Raw genomic sequence first — 26,405 nt, forward strand, 5'->3', positions numbered from 1 at the left:
ACGCGATGGGGGACATCCTCGGGAAGGGGACGGCCGCACCTCTCCGTAGGGGCAGAGCTCCATGATGATCCAGGTGGGCTCGTCCTCGGCGATGCCGACCAGCTTGACGATGTGGGGGTGGTCCAGCTTCTTCATCAGCACTGCGGGAACGGCGGGATTCCCAAATTCCCGCCTCGGCTCCATCCCGGGAAATCCCCCGGCGCCGCCGTGGTGGAGGAGGAATTTCCCAAAGGGATCGGAGCTCCCGGTTGGGTTTTGGTTTTTTTGGGATCGGGATCCTCGGTCACGGATCCCAGCGGATTCCCCACCCTCCTCCAGGAATCCCTGCCCATAATCCCAGGGATTTTTGGGATCCCATCCCAGGTTTCCGGGCATGGATCGACTCCCTCTTCCTCCATCCTGAATTCCAAAGGCGCCTCGTTCCCAAAAAGCCACCGGGAGATGACAGGGGAAGGTCGTGGCATTCCCCACCCCGTGGGAGACCTGAGCAGGATCTCATCCCAAAAAAAACCTCGGGAGGACCCTCATGATCCCAAAAAACCCATCAGAACCCTCAGGATCCCAAAAAACCCTAGAAGGACCTTTGGGGTCCCAAAAAAACCATGGCAGGACCTTCAAGATCACAAAAAGACCCAGAAGGACCTTTGAAATCCCAAAAAAAGACCCCAAAAGGACCTTCGAGATCCCAAAAAAACCCAAAAGAATCTTCAAGATCTCAAAAATCCTCATCAGGAACCTCAGAATCCCAAAAAACCCAGCAGGACCTTCAAGATCTCCAAATAAAAGCCCCAAAGGACCTTTGGGATCCCAAAGAAAACCCCAGCAGGAGCTTTGAGATCCCCCCCAAAAAAACCAACAGGACCTTTGGGATCCCAAAAAACCTCAGCAGGATCCAAAAAAAACCCCATCAGAACTCTCAGAATCCCAAAAATCCCAAAAGGACCCTCAAGATCCCAAAAAAACACACCAGGACCTTCAGGATCCCAACAAACTCCAGAATGACCTTCAGAATCCCAAAAAAAACCCCAGAAGGACCTTCAAGATCCCAAAAAAGACCATGGCAGGACCTTCAAGATCCCAAAAATCCCCAGAAGGACCCTCAGAATCCCAAAAAAAGACCCCAAAAAGACCTTCAAGATCCCAAAGAACCCCAAAAGGACCCTAGAGATCCCAAAAAACCTAAGGAAGACCCTCAAGATCCAATAAAACCCAAAAGGACCCTCAGGATCCCTAAAAATCACAGAAGGACCTTAAGGATCCCCCCCCAAAAAAACCAGAAAGACTCTCAGGATCCCCAAAAAATCCTGGCAGGACCCTCAGGATCCTCCCAAAAAACCCAAGAAGATCTTCAAGACCACAAAAACCTCATCAGAACCCTCAGGATCCCAAAAAAAAACCCAGAAGGTCCTTTGGAATCCCCAAGAAACCATGGCAGGACCTTCAAGATCCCAAAAGAAAACCCCAAAAGGACCTTCGGAATCACAAAAAACCTCAAAAGGACCTTCAAGATAACAAAAATTCTCAGAATGACCCCCAGGATCCTAAAATAACCCAGGAGGACCTTCAAAATCCCAAAAAAAACCCAGAAGGACCTTCAAAATCCCAAAAAAACCCCCAGAAGGACCTTCAAGATCCAAAAAAACCCCATGGCAGGACCTTCAAGATCCCAAAAAGCCCCAAAAGGATGCTCAGAATCCCCCAAAAACCCAGAATTACCTTTATGATCCTCAGAAAAACCATGCCAGGACCCTCAGAATCCCAAAAAAACTCCAGCAGGATCTTTTGGATCCCAAAAAAAACCATGGCAGGATCCTCAGGATCCCAAAAACCTTCACCAGGACCTTCAGAATCCCAAAAAAAAAACCCCAAAGGACCTGAAAGATCCCATAAAAAACCCACAATGACCCTCAGGATCCCAAAAAACTCCAGAAAGACCTTTCAGATCCCAAAAAAAAAACCCATGGCAGGACCTTCAAGATCACAAAAAAACCCAAAAGAACCTTTGGAATCCAAAAAAAAAAAAACAAAACAGAAGAAACTTTGGGATCCCCAAAAAACCACGGCAGGAACCTCAGGATCCCAAAAAAACCCAGAATGACTTTCAAGATCCTCAAAAAAAAACCCAAAAGACCCTCAGGATCCCAAAAAATCTTCATCAGGAACCTCAGGATCCCACAAAAACACGCAAAAGGACACTCATGATCCCAAAAAACCCCAGAAGGATCTTCAAGATCCCAAAAAACTTCAGCAGGACCCTCAGAATCCCCAAAAAAACCCCCCAAAGGACCTTCAAGATCCCAAAAAACCCAGAAGAACCTACAAGATCCCAAGAAAAGCCCAAAAGACCCTCAGGATCACAAAAAATCCCAAAAGGACCCTCAGAATCCCAAAAAAACCCCCATGGCAGGACCTTTAGGAACCCAAAAACCCCAGAAGGACCTTCAGAATCCCAAAAAACCCCACCACGACCTTCAAGATCCCAAGAAACTCCAGAATGACCTTCAGAACCCCAAAAAAACCCCAAGAAGGAGCCTCAGGATCCCAAAAAACTTCAGCAGGGCCTTCAAAAATCCCCCAAAAAACCCCAAAAGGACCTTCAAGAACCCAAAAAACCCCAGAAGAACCTTCAGAATCCCAAAAAAACCCCAGAAGGACCCTCAGGATCCCAAAAAACTTCAGCAGGGCCTTCAAAAATCCCCCCAAAAAACCCCAAAAAGACCTTCAAGAACCCAAAAAACCCCAGGACTCTCAGAATCCCAAAAAACCCAAAAGGACCTTCAAGATCCCAAAAATCCTCAGCAGGACCCTCAAAAATCCCCCCAAAAACCCCAAAAGGACCTTCAAGAACCCAAAAAACCCCAGAAGAACTCTCAGAATCCCCTAAAAACCCCAGAAGAACCTTCAGAATCCCAAAAAAACCCCAAGAAGGAGCCTCAGGATCCCAAAAAACTTCAGCAGGGCCTTCAAAAATCCCCCCAAAAAACCCCAAAAGGACCTTCAAGAACCCAAAAAACCCCAGAAGAACCTTCAGAATCCCAAAAAACCCCCAGAAGGACCCTCAGGATCCCAAAACCCCCCGGAGGAGCCGCGGGCTACCGGCTTCGCTGAGGAACTTCTCCCGGTTCTCGGGGCTGCAGTCCTTCTTGCAGGTCTTCACCGCCACGTCCACCCGCTCCCCGTTCTGCTCCGAGACGGAAAAGCGGGAATGGGACATTCCCAAGGTGGGGAATGCCGGGATTTGGGGCGAGGGGGACACGGTGGGGGGGTGGTCTCACGGGCGTGGTGTAGATCCCCTGGTAGACCTCTCCGAAGAATCCTTCCCCCAGGATCCGGCCCAGCGCGACGGCGTCACGGCAGATCCCGAAGTTCTGGACTGGATGGAGGTGGGAACGGGGAGGAGAAGCCGTGATTCCGGATGGTTCCGTGGGAGGTCCACCCGGAATTAAGCGGGGGAGGTCCATGGATACCGACACGCTCTTCCCACCAGGATCCCTGAGGATCCAGCCATGGATCCATGGAGCCGGATTGCCCCGTCATCCCAAAGATCCATGGATCCTGATCTCCACCCATGAGGGTCCATGGATCCTGTTCTAGATCCATGGATCCTGATCTCCATCCATGGATCCATGGATCCTGCATCTCCATCCATGGATCCATGGATCCTGATCTCTCCAACATTCCCACAAGGATCCATGGTCCCTGTATCTCCATCAGCCCAACAGTCCATGGATCCTGCATCTCCATCCATGGATCCTGCATCTCCATCCATGGATCCATGGTCCCTGTATCTCCATCCATGGATCCTGCATCTCCATCCATGAAGATCCATGGATCCTGTTCTCCATCCATGGATCCATGGATCCTGCATCTCCATCCATGAAGATCCATGGATCCTGATCTCCCCATCATCCCAAAGATCCATGGATCCTGATCTCCATCCATGGATCCTGCATCTCCATCCATGAAGATCCATGGATCCTGCATCTCCATCCATGGATCCATGGATCCTGATTGCCCCATCATCCCAAAGATCCATGGATCCTGATCTCCACCCATGAGGGTCCATGGATCCTGTTCTAGATCCATGGATCCTTCATCTCCATCCATGGATCCTGCATCTCCATCCATGGATCCATGGATCCTGCATCTCCATCCATGAAGATCCATGGATCCTGATCTCCCCATCATCCCAAAGATCCATGGATCCTGATCTCCATCCATGGATCCTGCATCTCCATCCATGGATCCATGGATCCTGCATCTCCATCCATGGATCCTGCATCTCCATCCATGGATCCTGCATCTCCATCCATGAAGATCCATGGATCCTGATCTCCCCATCATCCCAAAGATCCATGGATCCTGATCTCCATCCATGGATCCTGCATCTCCATCCATGGATCCATGGATCCTGCATCTCCATCCATGGATCCTGGATCTCCATCCATGGATCCTGCATCTCCATCCATGAAGATCCATGGATCCTGTTCTCCATCCATGGATCCATGGATCCTGATCTCCATCCATGGATCCTGCATCTCCATCCATGAAGATCCATGGATCCTGCATCTCCATCCATGGATCCTGCATCTCCATCCATGAAGATCCATGGATCCTGCATCTCCATCCATGGATCCATGGATCCTGATTGCCCCATCATCCCAAAGATCCATGGATCCTGATCTCCATCCATGGATCCTGCATCTCCATCCATGGATCCATGGATCCTGCATCTCCATCCATGGATCCTGCATCTCCATCCATGAAGATCCATGGATCCTGTTCTCCATCCATGGATCCATGGATCCTGATCTCCATCCATGGATTCTGCATCTCCATCCATGGATCCATGGATCCTGATTGCCCCATCATCCCAAAGATCCATGGATCCTGATCTCCACCCATGAGGGTCCATGGATCCTGTTCTAGATCCATGGATCCTTCATCTCCATCCATGGATCCTGCATCTCCATCCATGGATCCATGGATCCTGCATCTCCATTCATGGATCCATGGATCCTGCATCTCCATCCATGGATCCTGCATCTCCATCCATGAAGATCCATGGATCCTGTTCTCCATCCATGGATCCATGGATCCTGATCTCCATCCATGGATCCTAATCACCATCCATGGATCCTGCATCTCCATCCATGAAGATCCATGGATCCTGCATCTCCATCCATGGATCCATGGATCCTGATTGCCCCATCATCCCAAAGATCCATGGATCCTGCATCTCCATCCATGGATCCATGGATCCTGCATCTCCATCCATGGATCCTGCATCTCCATCCATGAAGATCCATGGATCCTGTTCTCCATCCATGAGGATCCATGGATCCTGCATCTCCATCCATGAAGATCCATGGATCCTGATCTCCCCATCATCCCAAAGATCCATGGATCCTGATCTCCATCCATGGATCCTGCATCTCCATCCATGGATCCTGCATCTCCATCCATGAAGATCCATGGATCCTGCATCTCCATCCATGAAGATCCATGGATCCTGCATCTCCATCCATGGATCCTGCATCTCCATCCATGAAGATCCATGGATCCTGCATCTCCATCCATGGATCCTGCATCTCCATCCATGGATCCATGGGTCCTGCATCTCCATCCATGGATCCTGCATCTCCATCCATGGATCCATGGGTCCTGCATCTCCATCCATGGATCCATGGATCATGATCTCCACCCATGAGGGTCCATGGATCCTGTTCTAGATCCATGGATCCTGATCTCCATCCATGGATCCATGGATCCTGCATCTCCATCCATGGATCCTGCATCTCCATCCATGGATCCATGGATCCTGCATCTCCATCCATGGATCCTGCATCTCCATCCATGGATCCATGGATCCTGCATCTCCATCCATGGATCCTGCATCTCCATCCATGGATCCACGGATCCTGCATCTCCATCCATGGATCCTGCATCTCCATCCATGAAGATCCATGGATCCTGTTCTCCATCCATGGATCCTGCATCTCCATCCATGGATCCATGGATCCTGATCTCTCCAACATTCCCACAAGGATCCATGGTCCCTGTATCTCCATCAGCCCAACAGTCCATGGATCCTGCATCTCCATCCATGGATCCTGCATCTCCATTCATGAAGATCCATGGATTCTGTTCTCCATCCATGGATCCATGGATCCTGCATCTCCATCCATGAAGATCCATGGATCCTGTTCTCCATCCATGGATCCTGCATCTCCATCCATGGATCCATGGATCCTGATCTCTCCAACATTCCCACAAGGATCCATGGTCCCTGTATCTCCATCAGCCCAACAGTCCATGGATCCTGCATCTCCATCCATGGATCCTGCATCTCCATTCATGAAGATCCATGGATTCTGTTCTCCATCCATGGATCCATGGATCCTGCATCTCCATCCATGAAGATCCATGGATCCTGCATCTCCATCCATGGATCCTGCATCTCCATCCATGAAGATCCATGGATCCTGTTCTCCATCCATGGATCCTGCATCTCCATCCATGGATCTTACATCTCCATCCATGAGGATCCATGAGGATCCTGCATCTCCATCCATGGATCCTGTTCTCCACTCATGGATCCATGGATCCTGCCCTCTCCATCATCCCGATTTTCCATGGATCCCACCCCATGCCTCCTCCCAGCTCTCCCAGGACCTTCCCGGAGGTTTGGTGAGGCTGGGACAGGAATTTGGGATGGGCAGGAGAATTCCCAAGGGAAGCACCTACTTCCGGATCTCGGCCTCGAGGATTCGTCCAGGATTTCCGCGTAAATTTCCGAATCTGCGGGAAAACGGGATGCGGCAACGGGATCAGGAATCTCGGGGCTGTGGGAGCTCTTCCAGCACCTCCAGAGGCTCTGCTGCTCCTCCAGGATGCTTGGATGCATCCCAACCCTCTGGAGATGAGCTGGGGGTGTCCAGAATTCCCGAATCCCAGGAATGGGTCCCGAATTCCCGAATGGGAATGGTGGGAAGAGGGAGGGGGCGGCACTCACCGCCGCTGAGGCTGCGGGAAAGCGCGGAGAGCTTCTCGCCGACATTCCTGAGGGATCCATGGGATGGAAGAGGGTCAGGGAGCGGCGCCGGGGGCACGGAGCGGGATCCCGGCCCCTCGCCGGGAATCCCGGGAAAAGGGGCGGGATCACTCACAGCGCCGGGATCTGCGGGAGGCTGAGCCTCTTCTCGCGATCTGCGGGGAGGAAGGGGTGAGGTCCAATCCTAATCCCAATCCCAATCCCGATCCCAATCCCATTTTCATCCCATTGATCCCATCCCATCCCATGACATCTTGTCCCAGTCCCGTCCCATCCCATGATCTCATCCCATTATCCCATTATCCCATCCCATCCCAGTCCCATCCCATGATCCCATCCCATGAATCCCATCCCAAGGATCCCATCCCAAGGATCCCATCCCAATCCCATTCCATCCCATTGATTCCATCCCATCCCATCCCATCCCATCCCATCCCATCCCATCCCATCCCATCCCATCCCATCCCATCCCATCCCATCCCATCCCATCCCATCCCATTGATCCCATCCCATCCCATCCCATCCCATCCCATCCCATCCCATCCCATCCCATCCCAAGGATCCCATCCCATCCCATCCCATCCCATCCCATCCCATCCCATCCCATCCCATCCCCATTCCCATTCCCATTCCCATTCCCATTCCCATTCCCGTCCCCATCCCATCCCATCCCATCCCATCCCATGGATCCCATCCCATTCCAATCCCATCCCATCCCATTGATTCCATCCCATCCCATGGATCCCATCCCATCCCAATCCCATCCCATCCCATTATCCCATCCCATCCTATGGATCCCATGGATCCCATGGATCCTATCCTATCCCATCCCATGGATCCCATCCCATGGATCCCATCCCATGGATCCCATTGATCCCATCCCATCCCATCCCATAGATCCTATCCCATCCCATTGATCACATCCCATCCCATCTTGTCCCAGTCCCATCCCATTATCTCGTCCCATTATCCCATGGATCCCATCCCATGATCCCATCCCATGGATACCATCTCAAGGATCCCATCCCATCCCATGGATCTCATCCCATGGATTCCATCCCATGGATCCCATCCCAATCCCATCGCACTGATCTCATCCCATTATTCCATCCCATAATCACATGGATCCCATCCCATCCTATTATCCCGTCCCATGGATCCCATCCCATGGATCCCATCCCATTATCCCATTGATCCCATCCCATCCCATGGATCCCATCCCATGGATTCCATCCCATGGATCCCATCCCAATCCCATCGCACTGATCTCATCCCATTATTCCATCCCATAATCACATGGATCCCATCCCATCCCATCCCATCCCATTATCCCATGGATCCCACTATCCCACGGATCCCATCCCACGGATCCCATCCCCCGATCCCATCCCATCCTGCCCGGATTCCCACCTTTCCTCGGGAAGACGATGAGCGAGGTCTCCGTGCCGCCCTGGAGCCGGCAGTAGCCGTCGATGAGGTCGGCCATGTTCTCCGCCTCGGCCAGCGACGACGTCTTGATGTCCAGCGACTTGGGAATGCCGGGATGGGGGGACGGGATTGGGCTTCCCCCTTCTCCCCGCTCCGCCGGCGATCCCAGTTTTCCACAACCTCCCTTCCCAGAATTCCGAGACACCCCGGACAACACGGAAGCGTTCCCGGGAAGAGGCGGCAACAGGGACATTCCCCATTTTCAGGGATTTTTTTTGGGATGGAGCTTCCTGCCCGACCCGCAGGGATCCCGCTCGGCATTCCTGGGATGCTGTGGTGAATTCCCGGGAATTCTCGAAATTCCCAACTCCTCACCTGGGGGTTCCCGCTGAGCCCCAGCTGCAGCAGAGCCTGGCCGTCCTCCGCTCCGGAGCACCGGATGGATTTGATATCCCGGAATTCCGCCAGGCAGGTGGGCTGGGAAGGGGGAATTCACCGGGAATTCGGTCGGCGGTGAGTTTAACCGAAGCAGGAGCGCTCCGGGTTCCCATCCCGGAATTCCCACCTTGGCGTCCTTGGTGGTCACCTGGCGGATGCCCTTGGGGCCGATGACCAGGTCCACGGTGATGTTCCACCCTTGCTGGGGGCAGCAGGAGCGGGAGGGGGTTTGGGATGAGGAGCATCCCGAGGGGCCGCTCCCATCCCAATCCCATCTCCGTGAAATCCCAAGCCCCTCCTCATCCCAGATCCACCTCGCTCCACCCCGTTCCGTCGCCATCCCCCCTGGCTGTTCCAAGTACATCCCATCCCATCCCATCCCATCCCATCCCATCTCATCCCATCCCATCCCATCCCATCCCATCCCATCCCATCCCATCCCATCCCATCCCATCCCATCCCATCCCATCCCATCCCATCCCATCCCGTATCCCATCCCATCCATTATTCCATCCCATATCCCATTCCATTATCTCATCCCATTATCCCATCCCATCCAATCCCTTATCTTATCCCATTATCCCATCCCATTACTATCCCATCCCATTATTATCCCATCCCATCCCATCCCATCCCATCCCATCCCATCCCATCCCATCCCATCCCATCCCATCCCATCCCATCCCATCCCATCCCATCCCATCCCATCCCATTATTATCCCATCCCATCCCATCCCATCCCATCCCATCCCATCCCATCCCATCCCATCCCATTATCCCATTATCCCATCCCACTATTCCATCCTATCATCCCGTTATCCCATCCCATATCCCATCCCATCCCATGATCCCATCCCATTATCCCATTATCCCATCCCACTATTCCATCCCATTATCCCATATCCCATCCCCACCTAACTCCAGCCCACCTCATCCCATATACAGTATCCCATATCCCGTATTCCACATCCCACATCCCACACCCCACATCCCATATCCCAGTTCCCAAATCCCAGATCCCATATCCTGTATCCTATATCCCATATCCTGAATCCCGAATCCCATATCCCGTATCCCATATCTCATTTCCCATATTCCATATCCTGCATCCCCTAACCCGTATTCCACGTCCAATATTTCATATCCCATATCCCACATCCCATATCCCGTATCCCGTATCCCATATCCCAAATCCCCACATCCCATCTTCCATATCCCATATCCCATATCCCACATCCCACATCCCACATCCTATATTCCATATCCCATATCCCCAATCTCATATCCCATATCCCATATCCCCTATCCCATATCCCATATTCCATATCCCATATCCCATATCCCACATCCCATATCCCACATCCCATATCCCATATCCCATATCCAATATCCTGTATCCCGTATCTCATGTCCCATATTCCATATCCCATATCCCATATCCCCTATCCCATATCCCATATCCCATATCCCATATCCCCTATCCCCTATTCCATATCCCATATCCCCTATCCCATATCCCATATCCAATATCCCATATCCCCTATCCCATATCCCATATCCCATATCCCGTATACTGTATCCTGTATCCCGTATCCCATGTCCCATGTCCCATGTCCCATGTCCCATATGCCATATCCCATATCCCATATCCCACATCCCATGTCCTATATTCCTTATCCCATATCCCCAATCTCATATTCCATATCCCACATCCCATACCCCATACCCCATATCCCATATCCCATATCCCACATCCCACATCCCATATCCCATACCCCATATCCCATATCCCACATCCCATGTCCCATACCCCATATCCCATATCCCACATCCCATATCCCCTATCCCATATCCCATATCCCATATCCCACATCCCATATCCCATATCCCACATCCCATATCCCACATCCCATATCCCATATCCCATATCCCACATCCCATATCCCATATCCCATATCCCATATCCCATATCCCATATCCCACATCCCATATCCCGTATCCCATATCCCCTATCCCACATCCTATATCCCATACCCCATATCCCATATCCCATATCCCATATCCCATATCCCATATTCCCTATCCCATATCCCATATTCCCTATCCCATATCCCATATCCCATATCCCACATCCCATATCCCATATCCCATATTCCATATCCCATATCCCATATCCCAAATCCCTTTATCTCATATCCAATATCCCACATCCCATATCCCACATCCAATATCCCATATCCCATATCCCACATCCCATATCCCATATCCCATATCCCATATCCCCTATCCCATATCCCGTATCCCATATCCCCTATCCCACATCCCATATCCCATACCCCATATCCCATATCCCACATCCCAAATCCCATATCCCATATTCCCTATCCCATATCCCATATTCCCTATCCCATATCCCATATCCCATATCCCACATCCCATATCCCATATCCCATATTCCATATCCCATATCCCATATCCCATATCCCAAATCCCTTTATCTCATATCCAATATCCTGTATCCCGTATCTCATGTCCCATATCCCATATCCCCTATCCCATATCCCCTATCCCATATCCCATATCCTATATCCCATATCCTATATCCCATATCCCATATCCCACATCCCATATCCCATATCCCATATCCCATATCCCATATCCCATATCCCATATCCCATATCCCATATCCCATATCCCACATCCCATATCCCATATCCCATATCCCATATCCCATATCCCATATCCCCTATCCCATATCCCCTATCCCATATCCCATATCCCATATTCCCTATCCCATATCCCATATCCCATATCCCACATCCCATATCCCATATCCCATATTCCATATCCCATATCCCATATCCCATATCCCTTTATCTCATATCCAATATCCTGTATCCCGTATCTCATGTCCCATATCCCATATCCCATATCCCGTATCCCATATCCCGTATCCCGTATCCCGCATTCCCTTATCCCGCATTCCCGGGCACGCACGACGAGCTGGCAGCGGAAGCTCTCCTGGTCGATGGGGGCGAAGGTGGCCAGGGTGTGCAGGAATTTCAGGATGCACTCCTCCTCCCGCAGCAGCGCGTACTGCTGGAACGTCTGCTGGATCATCTTCCGCAGCTGCCGCGGCTGCCGGGGCGGCACATGGGAACGCCGGGATGGAAACGGCGTTGGATACGGGAATGGGGCATTGGATAGAGGAACACCAGGATGGAAACGGCGTTGGATACGGAAATGGGGCATTGGATACGGGAACGCCGAGATGGACACGGCGCTGGATACGGGAATGGGGCATTGGATTTAGGAATACCGGGATGGACACGGCGTTGGATACGGGAATGGGGCATTGGATTTAGGAATACCGGGATGGACACGGCGTTGGATACGGGAATGGGGCATTGGATTTAGGAATACCGGGATGGACACGGCGTTGGATACGGGAATGGGGCATTGGATAGAGGAACACCGGGATGGACACGGCGTTGGATACGGGAATGGGGCATTGGATAGAGGAACACCGGGATGGACATGGTGTTGGGTTTGGGAGCACCGGGATGGGGGCGGTGTGAGGGATGGAACGCCGGGATGGATGTGACATTGGATACGGAAATGGGGCATTGGATTTGGGAACAGAGGAATGGACATGGTGTTGGGTTCAGGAACACCGGGATGGGGGCGGTGCGAGGGATGGAATTTCGGGATGGACGTGACATTGGATACGGGAATGGGGCATTGGATACGGGAACGCCGGGATGGAAACGGCAGTGGATACGGGAATGGGGCATTGGATAGAGGAACACCAGGATGGACACACGCCCACGTGTCCCTCACCTTCAGGTTCTCCTGCATCTGGCTGGGGAAGAACAGGTCCAGCCCCACCTCCTTCCTGCGGGGCAGAAATCCCGGGAACGTCAGCGGGAATTCCCAGGAATGTCAGCGGGAATTCCCGGGAATGTCAGCGGGAATTCCGACGGGAGGGGTGAGGGTGACGGGGAATCCAGGCTGGGGCAAAGGCGGTGGAGGGTTCCCGTCTCCATCTCCAAGGATGGGGAGGAGGAGGAGGTGAGGGAGGGTGAGGAAGATGAGGGGCAGCAGGAGGATGAGGAGGATGAGGAGCAGCAGGAGGATGAGGAAGATGAGAACGTGGGAGGATGAGGAGGTACGGGAGGATGAGAAGATGTGGGAGAATTTGGAGATGTGGGAAGATGAGGAGGATGAGGAGCTGAGGATGAGGAAGATGAGGAGCCACAGGAGAATGAGAAGGATAAGGAGCTGAGGGAGGATGAGGAGGATGAGGGGATGAGGAAGGATGAGGATGATGAGGACGATGAAGAAGAGGACGATGAGGAGGATGAGAAGGATGAGGAGGATGACAAGGATGAGGAGAATGAGGAGGATGAACAGGATGATGAGGATGAGGATGAGGAGAATGAGGAGGATGATGAAGATGAGAATGAGGAGTATAAGGATGATGATGAGGATGAGGAGGACGAGGAGGAGGAGGAAGAGGAGAATGAGGATGATGAGACTCATGATGAAGATGAGGACAATGATGAAAATGAGGAGGATGAGGAGGATGACAAGTAGCAGAAGGAGGAGGAGGAGGCTGAGGAGGATGGGGAGAATGATGAAGATGACGAGGATGAGGAGGGTGAGGAGTAGCAGGAGGATGAAGAAGAGGAGGATGAGGAGGATGGGGAGGATGAGGAGGATGATGAAGATGAGGAGGATGAGGAGGATGGGGAGGATGAGGAGGATGATGAAGATGAGGAGGATGAGGAGGGTGAGGAAGATGAGGAGGATGATGAAGATGAGGAGGATGAGGAGGATGGGGAGGATGAGGAGGATGGGGAGGATGAGGAGGATGATGAAGATGAGGAGGATGAGGAGGGTGAGGAAGGCCCTCAGCCGCTCCCCGCGGGGACAGGGCAGCGTCTCCGGGGCCAGACTCACTCCAGGAACTCAAAGTTGGATTTCTTGTCCAGCGCGTTCTGGGGCATGTCCTTGTAGAACCTCCTGTGGGACACGGGGACACCAGCGGTGACACACGCCACCACGGCCCCGTGTCCCCATGTCCCCATGTCCCCATGTCCCCATGTCCCCATGTCCCCATGTCCCTCCATGTCCCTCCATGTCCCTCCATGTCCCCATGTCCCCCCATGTCCCCATGTCCCCCCATGTCCCCATGTCCCCATGTCCCTCCATGTCCCCATGTTCCCATGTCCCTCCACATCCTCCATGTCCCCATGTCCCCATGTCCCCATGTCCCTCCATGTCCCCCCATGTCCCCATGTCCCTCCATGTCCCCATGTCCCCCCATGTCCCCATGTCCCCCCATGTCCCCATGTCCCCATGTCCCTCCATGTCCCCATGTCCCCCCATGTCCCCATGTCCCTCCATGTCCCCATGTCCCCATGTCCCTCCATGTCCCCATGTCCCTCCATGTCCCTCCATGTCCCTCCATGTCCCCATGTCCCTCCATGTCCCCATGTCCCTCCACATCCTCCATGTCCCCATGTCCCCATGTCCCTCCATGTCCCCATGTCCCCCCATGTCCCCATGTCCCCATGTCCCTCCATGTCCCCATGTACCCATGTCCCCATGTCCCCATGTCCCTCCATGTTCCCATGTCCCCCCATGTCCCCATGTCCCTCCATGTCCCCATGTCCCTCCATGTCTCCATGTCTCCATGTCCCCATGTCCCCATGTCCCTCCATGTCCCCATGTCCCTCCATGTCTCCATGTCCCCCCATGTCCCCATGTCCCCATGTCCCCATGTCCCTCCATGTCCCTCCATGTCCCCATGTCCCTCCATGTTCCCATGTCCCTCCATGTCCCCATGTCCCCATGTCCCCATGTCCCTCCATGTCCCTCCATGTCTCCATGTCCCCATGTCCCTCCATGTCCCCATGTCCCTCCATGTCCCCATGTCCCTCCATGTCTCCATGTCCCCCCATGTCCCCATGTACCCATGTCCCTCCATGTCTCCATGTCCCCCCATGTTCCCATGTACCCATGTCCCCATGTCCCTCCATGTCTCCATGTCCCCCCATGTCCCCATGTACCCATGTCCCCATGTCCCCCCATGTCCCCATGTCCCTCCATGTCCCCATGTCCCCATGTCCCTCCATGTCCCTCCATGTCCCCCCATGTCCCTCCATGTCCCTCCATGTCCCCATGTCCCCCCATGTCTTCATGTACCCATGTCCCTCCATGTCCCCATGTCCCTCTATGTCCCCATGTACCCATGTCCCCATGTCCCCATGTCCCCATGTCCCCATGTTCCCATGTCCCTCCATGTCCCCATGTCCCCATGTCCCCATGTCCCTCCATGTCCCTCCATGTCCCCATGTTCCCATGTCCCCATGTCCCCATGTCCCCATGTCCCTCCATGTCACAGGGACACACAGAGGGACACCAGTGGACAAGGGACACATGGGGACACCAGGGGACACAGGGACAAAGTCACACAGAGACAGAAGGACAGAAGGACACAGGGACAGCAGGGGACACAGGGACAAAGTGACACAGAGACACAAAGACACAAGGAGAGGACACAGGGACAGTGGGACACAGTGGGACACAAGGGGACAAGGTGACACCAGGTGACACCAGGGGACACAAGGGGACACGAAGGGACACAAAGGGACACCAGGGGACAAGGTGACACAGGGACAAAATGACACAGGGACAGAAAGACACAAGGACAGAAGGACACAGGGACAGCAGGACACAGGGACACAGGGACACAGGTGACACAGGTGACACAGGTGACACGGTGACACAGTAACACAGGTGACACAGGTGACATGGTGACACGGTGACACAGGTGACACAGGTGACAGGTGACAGGGCCAGGCCGTACCGCAGCTCGAGGCAGCCCAGAAAGACACAAGGACAGAAGGACACAGGGACAGCAGGACACAGGGACACAGGGACACAGGTGACACAGGGACACGGGGACACAGGTGACATGGTGACACAGGTGACACAGGGACACGGGGACACAGGTGACATGGGGACACAGGTGACACAGGGGACACAGGTGACACGGGGACACAGGGACACAGGTGACACAGGGACACAGGTGACACAGGTGACAGGGCCAGGCCGTACCGCAGCTCGAGGCAGCCCAGAAAGACACAAGGACAGAAGGACACAGGGACAGAAGGACACAGGGACACGGTGACACAGGTGACACGGTGACACAGGGGACACAGGTGACACATGTGACACAGGTGACATGGTGACACAGGTGACACAGGTGACACAGGTGACAGGTGACAGGGCCAGGCCGTACCGCAGCTCGAGGCAGCCCAGCTGCAGCGCCATCCCCTCGCTGACCTTGCTGGCGTAGCTCTGCATGTACTCGCTGCGCAGCTGGGGGACAGCGCGTCACCGCGGGGACATGGGGACACCGGGGACAGCCAGGGCCAGTGCGTCACCACGGGGACATGGGGACATGGGGACAGAGGGGACACCGCGGGGACACCGCGGGGACATGGGGACATGGGGACATGGGGACACCCAGGGACAGCGCGTCACCGCGGGGACATGGGGACACCGGGGACACCGCGGGGACACCCAGGGACAGTGCGCCACCGCGGGGACATGGGGACAGCGGGGACACCGCGGGGACACCCAGGGACAGCGCGTCACCGCGGGGACATGGGGACACCGGGGACACCGCGGGGACACCCAGGGACAGCGCGTCACCGCGGGGACATGGGGACACCGGGGACACCGCAGGGACACCGGGGACAGCGCGTCACCGCGGGGACACCGGGGACAGCGCGTCACCGCGGGGACATGGGGACACCGGGGACAGAGGGGACACCCAGGGACAGCGCGTCACCGCGGGGACATGGGGACAGAGGGGACACCGCGGGGACAACGCGGGGACAACGCGGGGACATGGGGACAGCGGGGACAGCGGGGACAGTGGGGACACCCAGGGACCACCAAGGGACAGCCAGGGACAACCAGGGACACCGAGGGGACATGGGGACATGGGGACACCGGGGACAGCCAGGGACAGCGCGTCACCGCGGGGACATGGGGACAGCGGGGACACCGCGGGGACACCGTGGGGACATGGGGACATGGGGACACCGGGGACAGTGGGGACAGCCAGGGACAGCCAGGGACAGCGCGTCACCGGGGGGACACCGCAGGGACATGGGGACAGCCAGGGACAGTGGGGACAGCGGGGACACCCAGGGACAGCCAGGACACCCAGGGACACCCAGGGACACCCAGGGGACACCCAGGGACACCCGGGGAACACCCAGGGGACACCAAGGGACACCCGGGGACACCCAGGAGACACCCAGGGGACACCCAGGGACATCCAGGGACACCCAGGGACACCCAGGGACATCCAGGGACACCCAGGGAACACCCAGGGGACACCAAGGGACACCCGGGGACACCCAGGAGACACCCAGGGACACCCAGGGACACCCAGGGACACCAAGGGACATCCGGGGACACCCAGGGACGCCCAGGGACACCCAGGGACACCCAGGGGACCCCGAGGGACACCCGGGGACACCAAGGGACACCCAGGGGACATCCAGGGACACCAAGGGACATCCAGGGACATCCAGGGACATCCAGGGACAGCCAGGCCCACCCAGGGACACCCAGGGGACACCCAGGGACATCCAGAGACACTCGGGGACACCCAGGGGACACCCAGGGACACCCAGGACAGTGTGTCACCCAGGGACAGCCAGGGACAGCAGGAGATGGTGACAGGGACGGTGACAGGGACGGTGACAGGAGACAATGACATCCCCGGATGTCCCCGCTGGCCACTCCCAGAGATGTGGCCACCGCTGCCACTCCAGGGTGACAAAACCGTGGGATTGGGGGATTTTGGGGGTTTGGGGAATTTTGGGGATTTTGGAGAATTTGGGGGATTTTGGAGATTTTGAGCATTTTGGGGACTTGGGGAATTTTGAGGATTTTGGGGGTTTGGGGAATTTTGGGGATTTGGGGAATTTTGGAAATTGTGAGAGTTTTGGGAATATTGGGGATTTTTGGAATTTCAAGAATTTGGGGATTTTTTGGGGAATTTGGGAATTTTGGGAATTTTTGGAATTCTGGGGATTTTGGGAATTGGGGGAGTTTTGGCAATTTTGCAGATTTTGGGGGGTTTGGGGATTTGGGGAATTTTTAGAATTTGGGGGATTTAGGGAATTTTGGGAACTTTGAAATTTTTTAGTATTTGGGGGGTTTTGAGGATTGTGGGAATTTTTGAGGGTTTTGGGGATTTGGGGAATTTGGGGATTTGGGGAATTTTGGGGAGTTTGAGAATTTTTAGAATTTAGGGGATTTTGAGGGTTTGGGGAATTTTGGGAACTTTGGGAACTTTGGGGATTTTTGGAATTTCAGGAATTCTGGGACTTTTGGGGAGTTTGGGAATTTTGGGGATTTTGAGAATTTTTAGAATTTGGAGGATTTGGGGATTTGGGGAATTTTGGGGGTTTGGGGGATTTGGGGGATTTTTGGGATTTTTGGGGATTTGGGGGATTTTAAGAATTTTTAGAATTTGGGGGATTTTGAAGATTTTGGGAATTTTGGGAAATTTGGTAATTTGGGGGATTTGGGGGTTTGGGGGGTTTTGGGGATTAAGGGAATTTGGGGATTTTCAGGGTTTTGGGGATTTGGGGAGTTTTGGGAATTTTGGGGATTTGGGGGATTTTAAGAATTTTTAGAATTTAGGGGATTTTGAAGATTTTGGGAATTTTGGGAAATTTGGTAATTTGGGGAATTTGGGGGTTTGGGGGGTTTTGGGGATTAAGGGAATTTGGGGATTTTCGGGGTTTTGAGGATTTGGGGAGTTTGGGGATTTGGGGAGTTTTGGGAATTTTGGGGATTTGGGGAACTTGGGGGATTTGGGGATTTTTGGGGATTTGGGGAGTTTCAGGGATTAAGGGAACTTGGGGATTTTTGGGGTTTTGGGGATTTTGAGACCTTTTGGAATTTGGGGGATTTTGAGGATTGTGGGAATTTTGGGAATTTTGGGGTTTTGGGAATTTGGGGAATTTGGGGAATTTGGGGTTGGAGCAGCCCTGACCTGCTGGTAGAAGTAGAGCAGCGTGGTCCTGTCCTCCTTGAAGCTCTCCAGGAAATCCTCGGGCAGGTACCGGATCTGGAGGTCGTACCTGGGACACCGGCGGGGCCCGTCACCTCCAGGGTGACACTGTGTCCCTGTCACCTCCAGGGTGTCACCCGTGTCCCTGTCACCTCCTGAGGGACATCCCCATGTCCCTGTCACCTCCTGAGGGACATCTCCGTGTCCCTGTCACCTCCAGGGTGTCACACAGTGTCACTGTCACCTCCTGAGGGACATCTCCATGTCCCTGTCACCTCCAGGGTGACACTGTGTCCCTGTCACCTCCAGGGTGTCACCCGTGTCCCTGTCACCTCCTGAGGGACATCTCCGTGTCCCTGTCACCTCCAGGGTGACACTGTGTCCCTGTCACCTCCAGGGTGACACACAGTGTCCCTGTCACCTCCAGGGTGTCACCCCGTGTCCTTGTCACCTCCTGAGGGACATCCAGTGTCCCTGTCACCTCCTGAGGGACATCTCCGTGTCCCTGTCACCTCCAGGGTGACACTGTGTCCCTGTCACCTCCAGGGTGTCACCCGTGTCCCTGTCACCTCCTGAGGGACATCCCCATGTCCCTGTCACCTCCAGGGTGACACCTGCATGTCCCTGCCACCTCCTGAGGGACATCTCCATGTCCCTGTCACCTCCAGGGTGACACCCACTGTCCCTGTCACCTCCTGAGGGACATCTCCGTGTCCCTGTCACCTCCTGAGGAACGTCACTGTGTCCCTGTCACCTCCTGAGGGACATCCCCATGTCCCTGTCACCTCCAGGTGTCACCCGTGTCCCTGTCACCTCCTGAGGGACATCTCCGTGTCCCTGTCACCTCCAGGGTGACACTGTGTCCCTGTCACCTCCAGGGTGACATCCAGTGTCCCTGTCACCTCCAGGGTGTCACCCCGTGTCCCTGTCACCTCCAGGGTGACACCTCCATGTCCCTGTCACCTCCAGGGTGACACTGTGTCCCTGTCACCTCCAGGGTGACACCCACTGTCAATGTCACCTCCTGAGGGACATCCAGTGTCCCTGTCACCTCCTGAGGAACGTCTCCGTGTCCCTGTCACCTCCAGGGTGACACCCACTGTCCCTGTCACCTCCAGGGTGACACCTGCATGTCCCTGTCACCTCCAGGGTGTCACCCCGTGTCCCTGTCACCTCCTGAGGGACATCTTCGTGTCCCTGTCACCTCCAGGGTGACACCTCCATGTCCCTGTCACCTCCAGGGTGTCACCCCGTGTCCCTGTCACCTCCAGGGTGTCACCCGTGTCCCTGTCACCTCCAGGGTGACATCCAGTGTCCCTGTCACCTCCTGAGGGACATCTCCATGTCCTTGTCACCTCCAGGGTGACACCCGTGTCCCTGTCACCTCCAGGGTGACACCTCCATGTCCCTGTCACCTCCTGAGGGACATCTCCATGTCCCTGTCACCTCCAGGGTGACACCTCCATGTCCCTGTCACCTCCAGGGTGACACTGTGTCCCTGTCACCTCCAGGGTGTCACCCACTGTCCCTGTCACCTCCAGGGTGTCACCCACTGTTACTGTCACCTCCTGAGGGACATCCCCATGTCCCTGTCACCTCCAGGGTGACATCCAGTGTCCCTGTCACCTCCTGAGGGACATCTCCATGTCCTTGTCACCTCCAGGGTGACATCCAGTGTCCCTGTCACCTCCTGAGGGACATCCAGTGTCCCTGTCACCTCCTGAGGGACACCTCCGTGTCCCTGTCACCTCCAGGGTGACACCTCCCTGTGCCTGTCACCACCATGGTGACACCTCCCTGTGCTTGTCATCTCCACAGTGACAATTCCACATCCCTGTCACCTCCAGCGTGACACCTCCGTGTCCTTGTCACGTCCAGAGTGACAGCCCAGTGTCCACAACACCTCCTGAGGGACACCTCCATGTCCTTGTCACCTCCACAATGTCACCTCCATGTCCCTGTCACCACCATGGTGACATCTCCCTGTCCCTGTCACCTCCAGAGTGACATCTCCGTGTCCCCAACACCTCCAGTGTGACATCTCCATGTCACTGTCACCACCGTGGTGACACCTCCATGTAGTTGTCACCACCACAGTGACACCTCCCTGTCCCTGTCACCTCCACAGCGACACCCCCATGTCCCCACCCACCACCAGGACTCCGTGTGGGTGACACGGAGAGCGACCATGCCACTGCCACCATCACCACCACCGCCACTGTCACCATCTCCACCACCGCCACCACCACCATCAACCGGGATTTCATGTAGGTGGCACGGAGAGCGACCATGCCACCTCCACCACCACTGCCACCATCACCACCACTGTCACCGCCACCGTCACCATCACTGCCACCACGACCACCACCGCCACCATCTCCGCCACCACCACCACCACCGTCAACCGGGATTCCATGTAGGTGGCACGGAGAGCGACCATGCCACTGCCACCGCCACAGCTGCCTCCACCGCCACCACCACCACCACCACTGTCACCGACACCTCTACTGCCACCGTCACCGTCAACCAGGATTCCATGTAGGTGACACGGAGAGCGACCATGCCACTGCCACCGCCACCATCACCGTCACCATCTCCACCATGGCCACCAACACCATCAACCGGGATTCCATGTAGGTGGCATGGAGAGCGACCATGCCACCTCCACCACCACTGCCACCATCACCGTCACCATCTCCACCACTGCCACCACCACCATCAACCGGGATTCCATGTAGGTGGCACGGAGAGCGACCATGCCACCTCCACCACCACCACCACTGCCACCATCACCACCACTGTCACCGCCACCGTCACCATCACTGCCACCACGACCACCACCGTCACCATCTCCACCACCGCCACCACCACCGTCAACCGGGATTCCATGTAGGTGGCACGGAGAGCGACCATGCCACTGCCACCGCCACAGCTGCCTCCACCGCCACCACCACCACCACCACTGTCACCGACACCTCTACTGCCACCGTCACCATCAACCAGGATTCCATGTAGGTGACACGGAGAGCGACCATGCCACTGCCACCGCCACCATCACCGTCACCATCTCCACCATGGCCACCAACACCATCAACCGGGATTCCATGTAGGTGGCACGGAGAGTGACCGTGCCACTGCCACCGCCACCACCACCGCCACTGTCACCATCTCCGTCACCGCCACCACCACCACCACCATCAACCGGGATTCCATGTAGGTGGCACGGAGAGCGACCATGCCACCTCCACCACCACTGCCACCATCACCACCACCATCTCCACCACTGCCACCACCACCATCAACCGGGATTCCATGTAGGTGGCATGGAGAGTGACCATGCCACTGCCACCGCCACCGTGACCGTCACCACCACTGTCACCGCCACCTCCACTGCCACCGTCACCGTCAACCGGGATTCCATGTAGGTGACACGGAGAGCGACCATGCCACCTCCACCACCACCTTGACCATCACCGTCACCACCACCTTGACCGTCACCACCACCGTCACCGTCAAACAGGATTCCATGTAGGTGGCACAGAGAGCGACTGTGCTACCTCCACCGCCACTGCCACCATCACCGCCACCATCTCCACCATGGCCACCACCATCAACTGGGATTCCATGTAGGTGGCATGGAGAGTGACCATGCCACCTCCACCGCCATCACCACTGCCACCACCACCGCCACCACCACCATTACTGCCACCTCCACCGCCACCTCTACCGCCACCGTCACCATCAACCGGGATTCCATGTAGGTGGCACGGAGAGCGACCATGCCACCTCCACCACCACTGCCACCATCACCGCCACCATCTTCGCCACCACCACCACCACCATCAACTGGGATTCCATGTAGGTGGCAGGGAGAGCGACCATGCCACCTCCACTGCCACCTTGACCGTCACCGTCACCACCACCTTGACCGTCACCACCACCGTCACCGTCAAACAGGATTCCATGTAGGTGGCACGGAGAGCGACCATGCCACCTCCACCACCACTGCCACCATCACCATCACCATCTCCACCATGGCCACCACCACCATCAACTGGGATTCCATGTAGGTGGCGTGGAGAGCGACCATGCCACCTCCACTGCCACCTTGACCGTCACCGTCACCACCACCTTGACCGTCACCACCACCGTCACCGTCAAACAGGATTCCATGTAGGTGGCATGGAGAGCGACCATGCCACCTCCACCACCACTGCCACCATCACCGCCACCATCTCCACCATGGCCACCACCACCATCAACTGGGATTCCATGTAGGTGGCATGGAGAGCGACCATGCCACTGCCACCGCCACCTTGACCGTCACCGTCACCACCACCTTGACCGTCACCACCACCGTCACCGCCACCGTCACCGCCACCTTGTCCACCACCGCCACCGCCACCGTCGCCGTCACCGCGGCGGTGACCCCACCTCCACTCGGCTTCCAGGTGGAGGCACTCGTACTTGTCGTGGACCTCGCCCACGGTCAGCGCGGGGTGGAGCCAGTGCGTCTCGTCCGACTTGACGTGCTTGAGGCGCAGCCCGAAGCACGCGGCCAGCCGCACGTCCGGCCCCAGGCGGCCGCTCTGCAGGATGGAGCCGATCACCTCCTGGGAAAACGGGAATGTGGGACGCTCGGGGAGGGAACCGGGATCGGGTCCCGTCCCACTGCCCAACGGGAGACAGCGTGTCCTGGGATTCTCTGGGAAAACGGGAATGTGGGACGCTCGGGGTGGGAACCGGGATCGGATCCCGTCCCACTGCCCAACGGGAGAGAGCGTGTCCTGGGATTCTCTGGGAAAATGGGAATGTGGGACGCTCGGGGAGGGAAACGGGATCGGATCCCGTCTCACCCACCGCCCAACGGGAGACAGCGTGTCCTGGGATTCTCTGGGAAAACGGGAATGTGGGACGCTCGGGGTGGGAACTGGGATCGGATCCCGTCCCACCGCCCAACGGGAGACAGCGTGTCCTGGGATTCTCTTGGAAAACGGGAATGTGGGACGCTCGGGGTGGGAACCGGGATCGGGTCCCGTGCCACCGCCCAACGGGAGACAGCGTTTCCTGGGATTCTCTGGGAAAACGGGAATGTGGAATGCTCGGGGTGGGAAATGGGATCTGATCCCATCCTGCCCCACCGCCCAACGTGAGACAGCGTTTCCTGGGATTCTCTTGGAAAACGGGAATGTGGGACGCTCGGGGTGGGAAACAGGATCTGATCCCGTCCCATCCCACGGCACAATGGTGAGACAGGGTTTCCTGGGATTCGCTGGGAAAATGGGAATGCGGAATGCTCGGGGTGGGAAACGGGATCTGATCCGTCCCTTCCCACCACCCAACGTGAGACAGTATTTCCCAGGATTCTCTTGGATAAACGGGAACACAGAACGCTCGGGGTGGGAAACAGGATCTGATCCCGTCCCATCCCACCGCCCAACGGGAGACAGAGTTTCTTGGGATTCTCTTGGAAAACGGGAATGTGGAATGCTCGGGATGGGAACCGGGATCTGATCCCATCCCATGGCACAATGGTGAGACAGCGTTTCCTGGGATTCTCTGGGAAAACGGGAATACGGAACGCTTGGGATGGGAAACGGGATCTGATCCCATCCCGTCCCACCGCCCAACGGGAGACAGTATTTCCTTGGGATTCTCTGGGAAAATGGGAATGTGGGACGTTCGGGGTGGGAACCGGGACCTGATCCCGTCCTGCCCCACTGCCGAATGGTGAGACAGAGTTTCCTTGGGATTCTCTGGGAATTCCAGCCCAGCCGGGAATTCCTGCCCAAGATCCCAAACTCCCAAGCTCCCCTTTCCCACTGGGAATTCCATTCCCTGGCTCCTGCCCCTCCAGCCCTTCCCCAAATTCCAGCTCTCCCGGAGCCCCTTGGGGATCGGGAAGCGGCTCCAAGGATTCCCTGGATCCTCCCCCGATCCAGGAGAACATTCCCGGCTCTCCCAGCCTGGCATTGGATCCATCCTGATTCTTCCTGGAGAAGGAATTTTGGGATCCAGGGGCTTCATTGGGAATTCGGGACTCCAGGAAGGGTCTCCCTTCCCTTTTCCATCCCTGAATTCCATAAAAATACCTCGGGATGGATCCTGAGTGTCCTTGATCCCAGAATTCCCAGAATGGTTTTGGGTGGGAATGGACCTCAAAACTCATCCAGCCCTGAATTCCCAATCCCAGTCCTGTAATTTCCAACCCCAGCTCCGAATTCCCAATCCCAGCCCGGAATTCACAATCCCAGCCCCGAATTCCCAATCCCAGCCTGAAATTCACAATCCCAGCCTGAAATTCCCAATCCCAGCCCAGAATTCCCAATCCCAGCCCGGAATTCCCAATCCCAGCCCCGAATTCCCAATCCCAGCCCTGAATTCCCAATCCCAGCCCGGAATTCCTAGTCCCAGCCCCGAATTCCCAATCCCAGCCCCAAATTCCCAATCCCAGCCCCGAATTCCCAATCCCAGCCCCAAATTCCCAGTCCCAGCCCCGAATTCCCAATCCCAGCCCCAAATTCCCAATCCCAGTCCCGGAATTCCCAATCCCAGCCCCAAATTCTCAATCCCAGCCCCGAATTCCCAATCCCAGCCCGGAATTCCCAACCCCAGCTCCGAATTCCCAATCCCAGTCCCGGAATTCCCAATCCCAGCCTGGAATTCCCAATCCCAGCCCGAAATTCCCAATCCCATCCTGGAATTCCCAATCCCAGCCCGGAATTCCCAACCCCAGCTCCGAATTCCCAATCCCAGCCCCGGAATTCCCAATCCCAGCCCCGATCCCGCCCTTTCCCACCTACCCGGATCTCCGTGGCCACGGAGCACTTGACCAGCTTGAAGTTCTTGCCCAGGTTGAAGCTGTTGCTGTAGAAGCAAACCTTGAGGATCCGCGTCTCCTCCTGATCCCGGTGATCCTGATCCCGATCCGGATCCCGAGGATCCCGAGGATCCCGAGGATCCGGCGTTCCCGCGGGCTCCAGGGTGCCGGGAAGGCTGCGGGAGGAGCAGCTCCGGGGGCGTCCGGGGGGCTCGGGAATGGCGCTCATCCTCGGGAGAGCCGCGGCACCCTCAGGAGCCGAGCATCCCTTCCCTGCGGAATTACGGACCGGGGAAATGGGAAAGGGGAAAGGGAAAAGGGGAAAGGGAAAAGGGGAAAGGGAAAAGGGGGAAAAGGGGGAAAAAGGGGGGAAAAGGGGAAAGGGGAAAGGGAAAAGGGGGAAAAAGGGGGGAAAAGGGGAAAGGGGGAAAAGGGGAAAGGGGAAAGGGGGAAGAGGGAAAGGGGAAAGGGGGAAAGGGGAAAAGGGCAAAAAGGGGAAAGGGGAAAGGGGAAAGGGGAAAGGGGGAAAAGGGGAAAGGGGGAAAGGGGAAAGG

The 26,405-nt window shown here is 55.8% G+C and overlaps 1 protein-coding gene across 1 annotated transcript in view; it reads right to left on the bottom strand.

Annotated features, from left to right (window-relative positions):
- PTK2B (protein tyrosine kinase 2 beta) overlaps positions 1–26,118 on the bottom strand; it is a 52,470-nt gene extending 26,352 nt beyond the window's left edge. Inside the window, exons 1-16 of the mRNA XM_021543166.2 lie at positions 25,835–26,118; positions 23,466–23,644; positions 19,014–19,101; positions 16,230–16,309; positions 13,883–13,945; positions 12,761–12,815; positions 11,918–12,058; positions 9,048–9,122; positions 8,858–8,959; positions 8,465–8,582; positions 7,170–7,209; positions 7,016–7,062; positions 6,748–6,801; positions 3,276–3,373; positions 3,097–3,181; positions 40–140 (exon numbers count right to left, since the gene is read on the bottom strand). Coding sequence (XP_021398841.1) covers positions 40–140; positions 3,097–3,181; positions 3,276–3,373; positions 6,748–6,801; positions 7,016–7,062; positions 7,170–7,209; positions 8,465–8,582; positions 8,858–8,959; positions 9,048–9,122; positions 11,918–12,058; positions 12,761–12,815; positions 13,883–13,945; positions 16,230–16,309; positions 19,014–19,101; positions 23,466–23,644; positions 25,835–26,080 — 1,572 coding nt within the window. The 5' untranslated portion in view covers positions 26,081–26,118. The remainder of the gene's footprint in view (positions 1–39; positions 141–3,096; positions 3,182–3,275; positions 3,374–6,747; positions 6,802–7,015; positions 7,063–7,169; positions 7,210–8,464; positions 8,583–8,857; positions 8,960–9,047; positions 9,123–11,917; positions 12,059–12,760; positions 12,816–13,882; positions 13,946–16,229; positions 16,310–19,013; positions 19,102–23,465; positions 23,645–25,834) is intronic.
- Between the last annotated feature and the right edge of the window lie 287 nt (positions 26,119–26,405).

Source organism: Lonchura striata, chromosome 3, assembly GCF_046129695.1.
Source record: "Lonchura striata isolate bLonStr1 chromosome 3, bLonStr1.mat, whole genome shotgun sequence".
Classification (NCBI taxonomy): domain Eukaryota; kingdom Metazoa; phylum Chordata; class Aves; order Passeriformes; family Estrildidae; genus Lonchura; species Lonchura striata.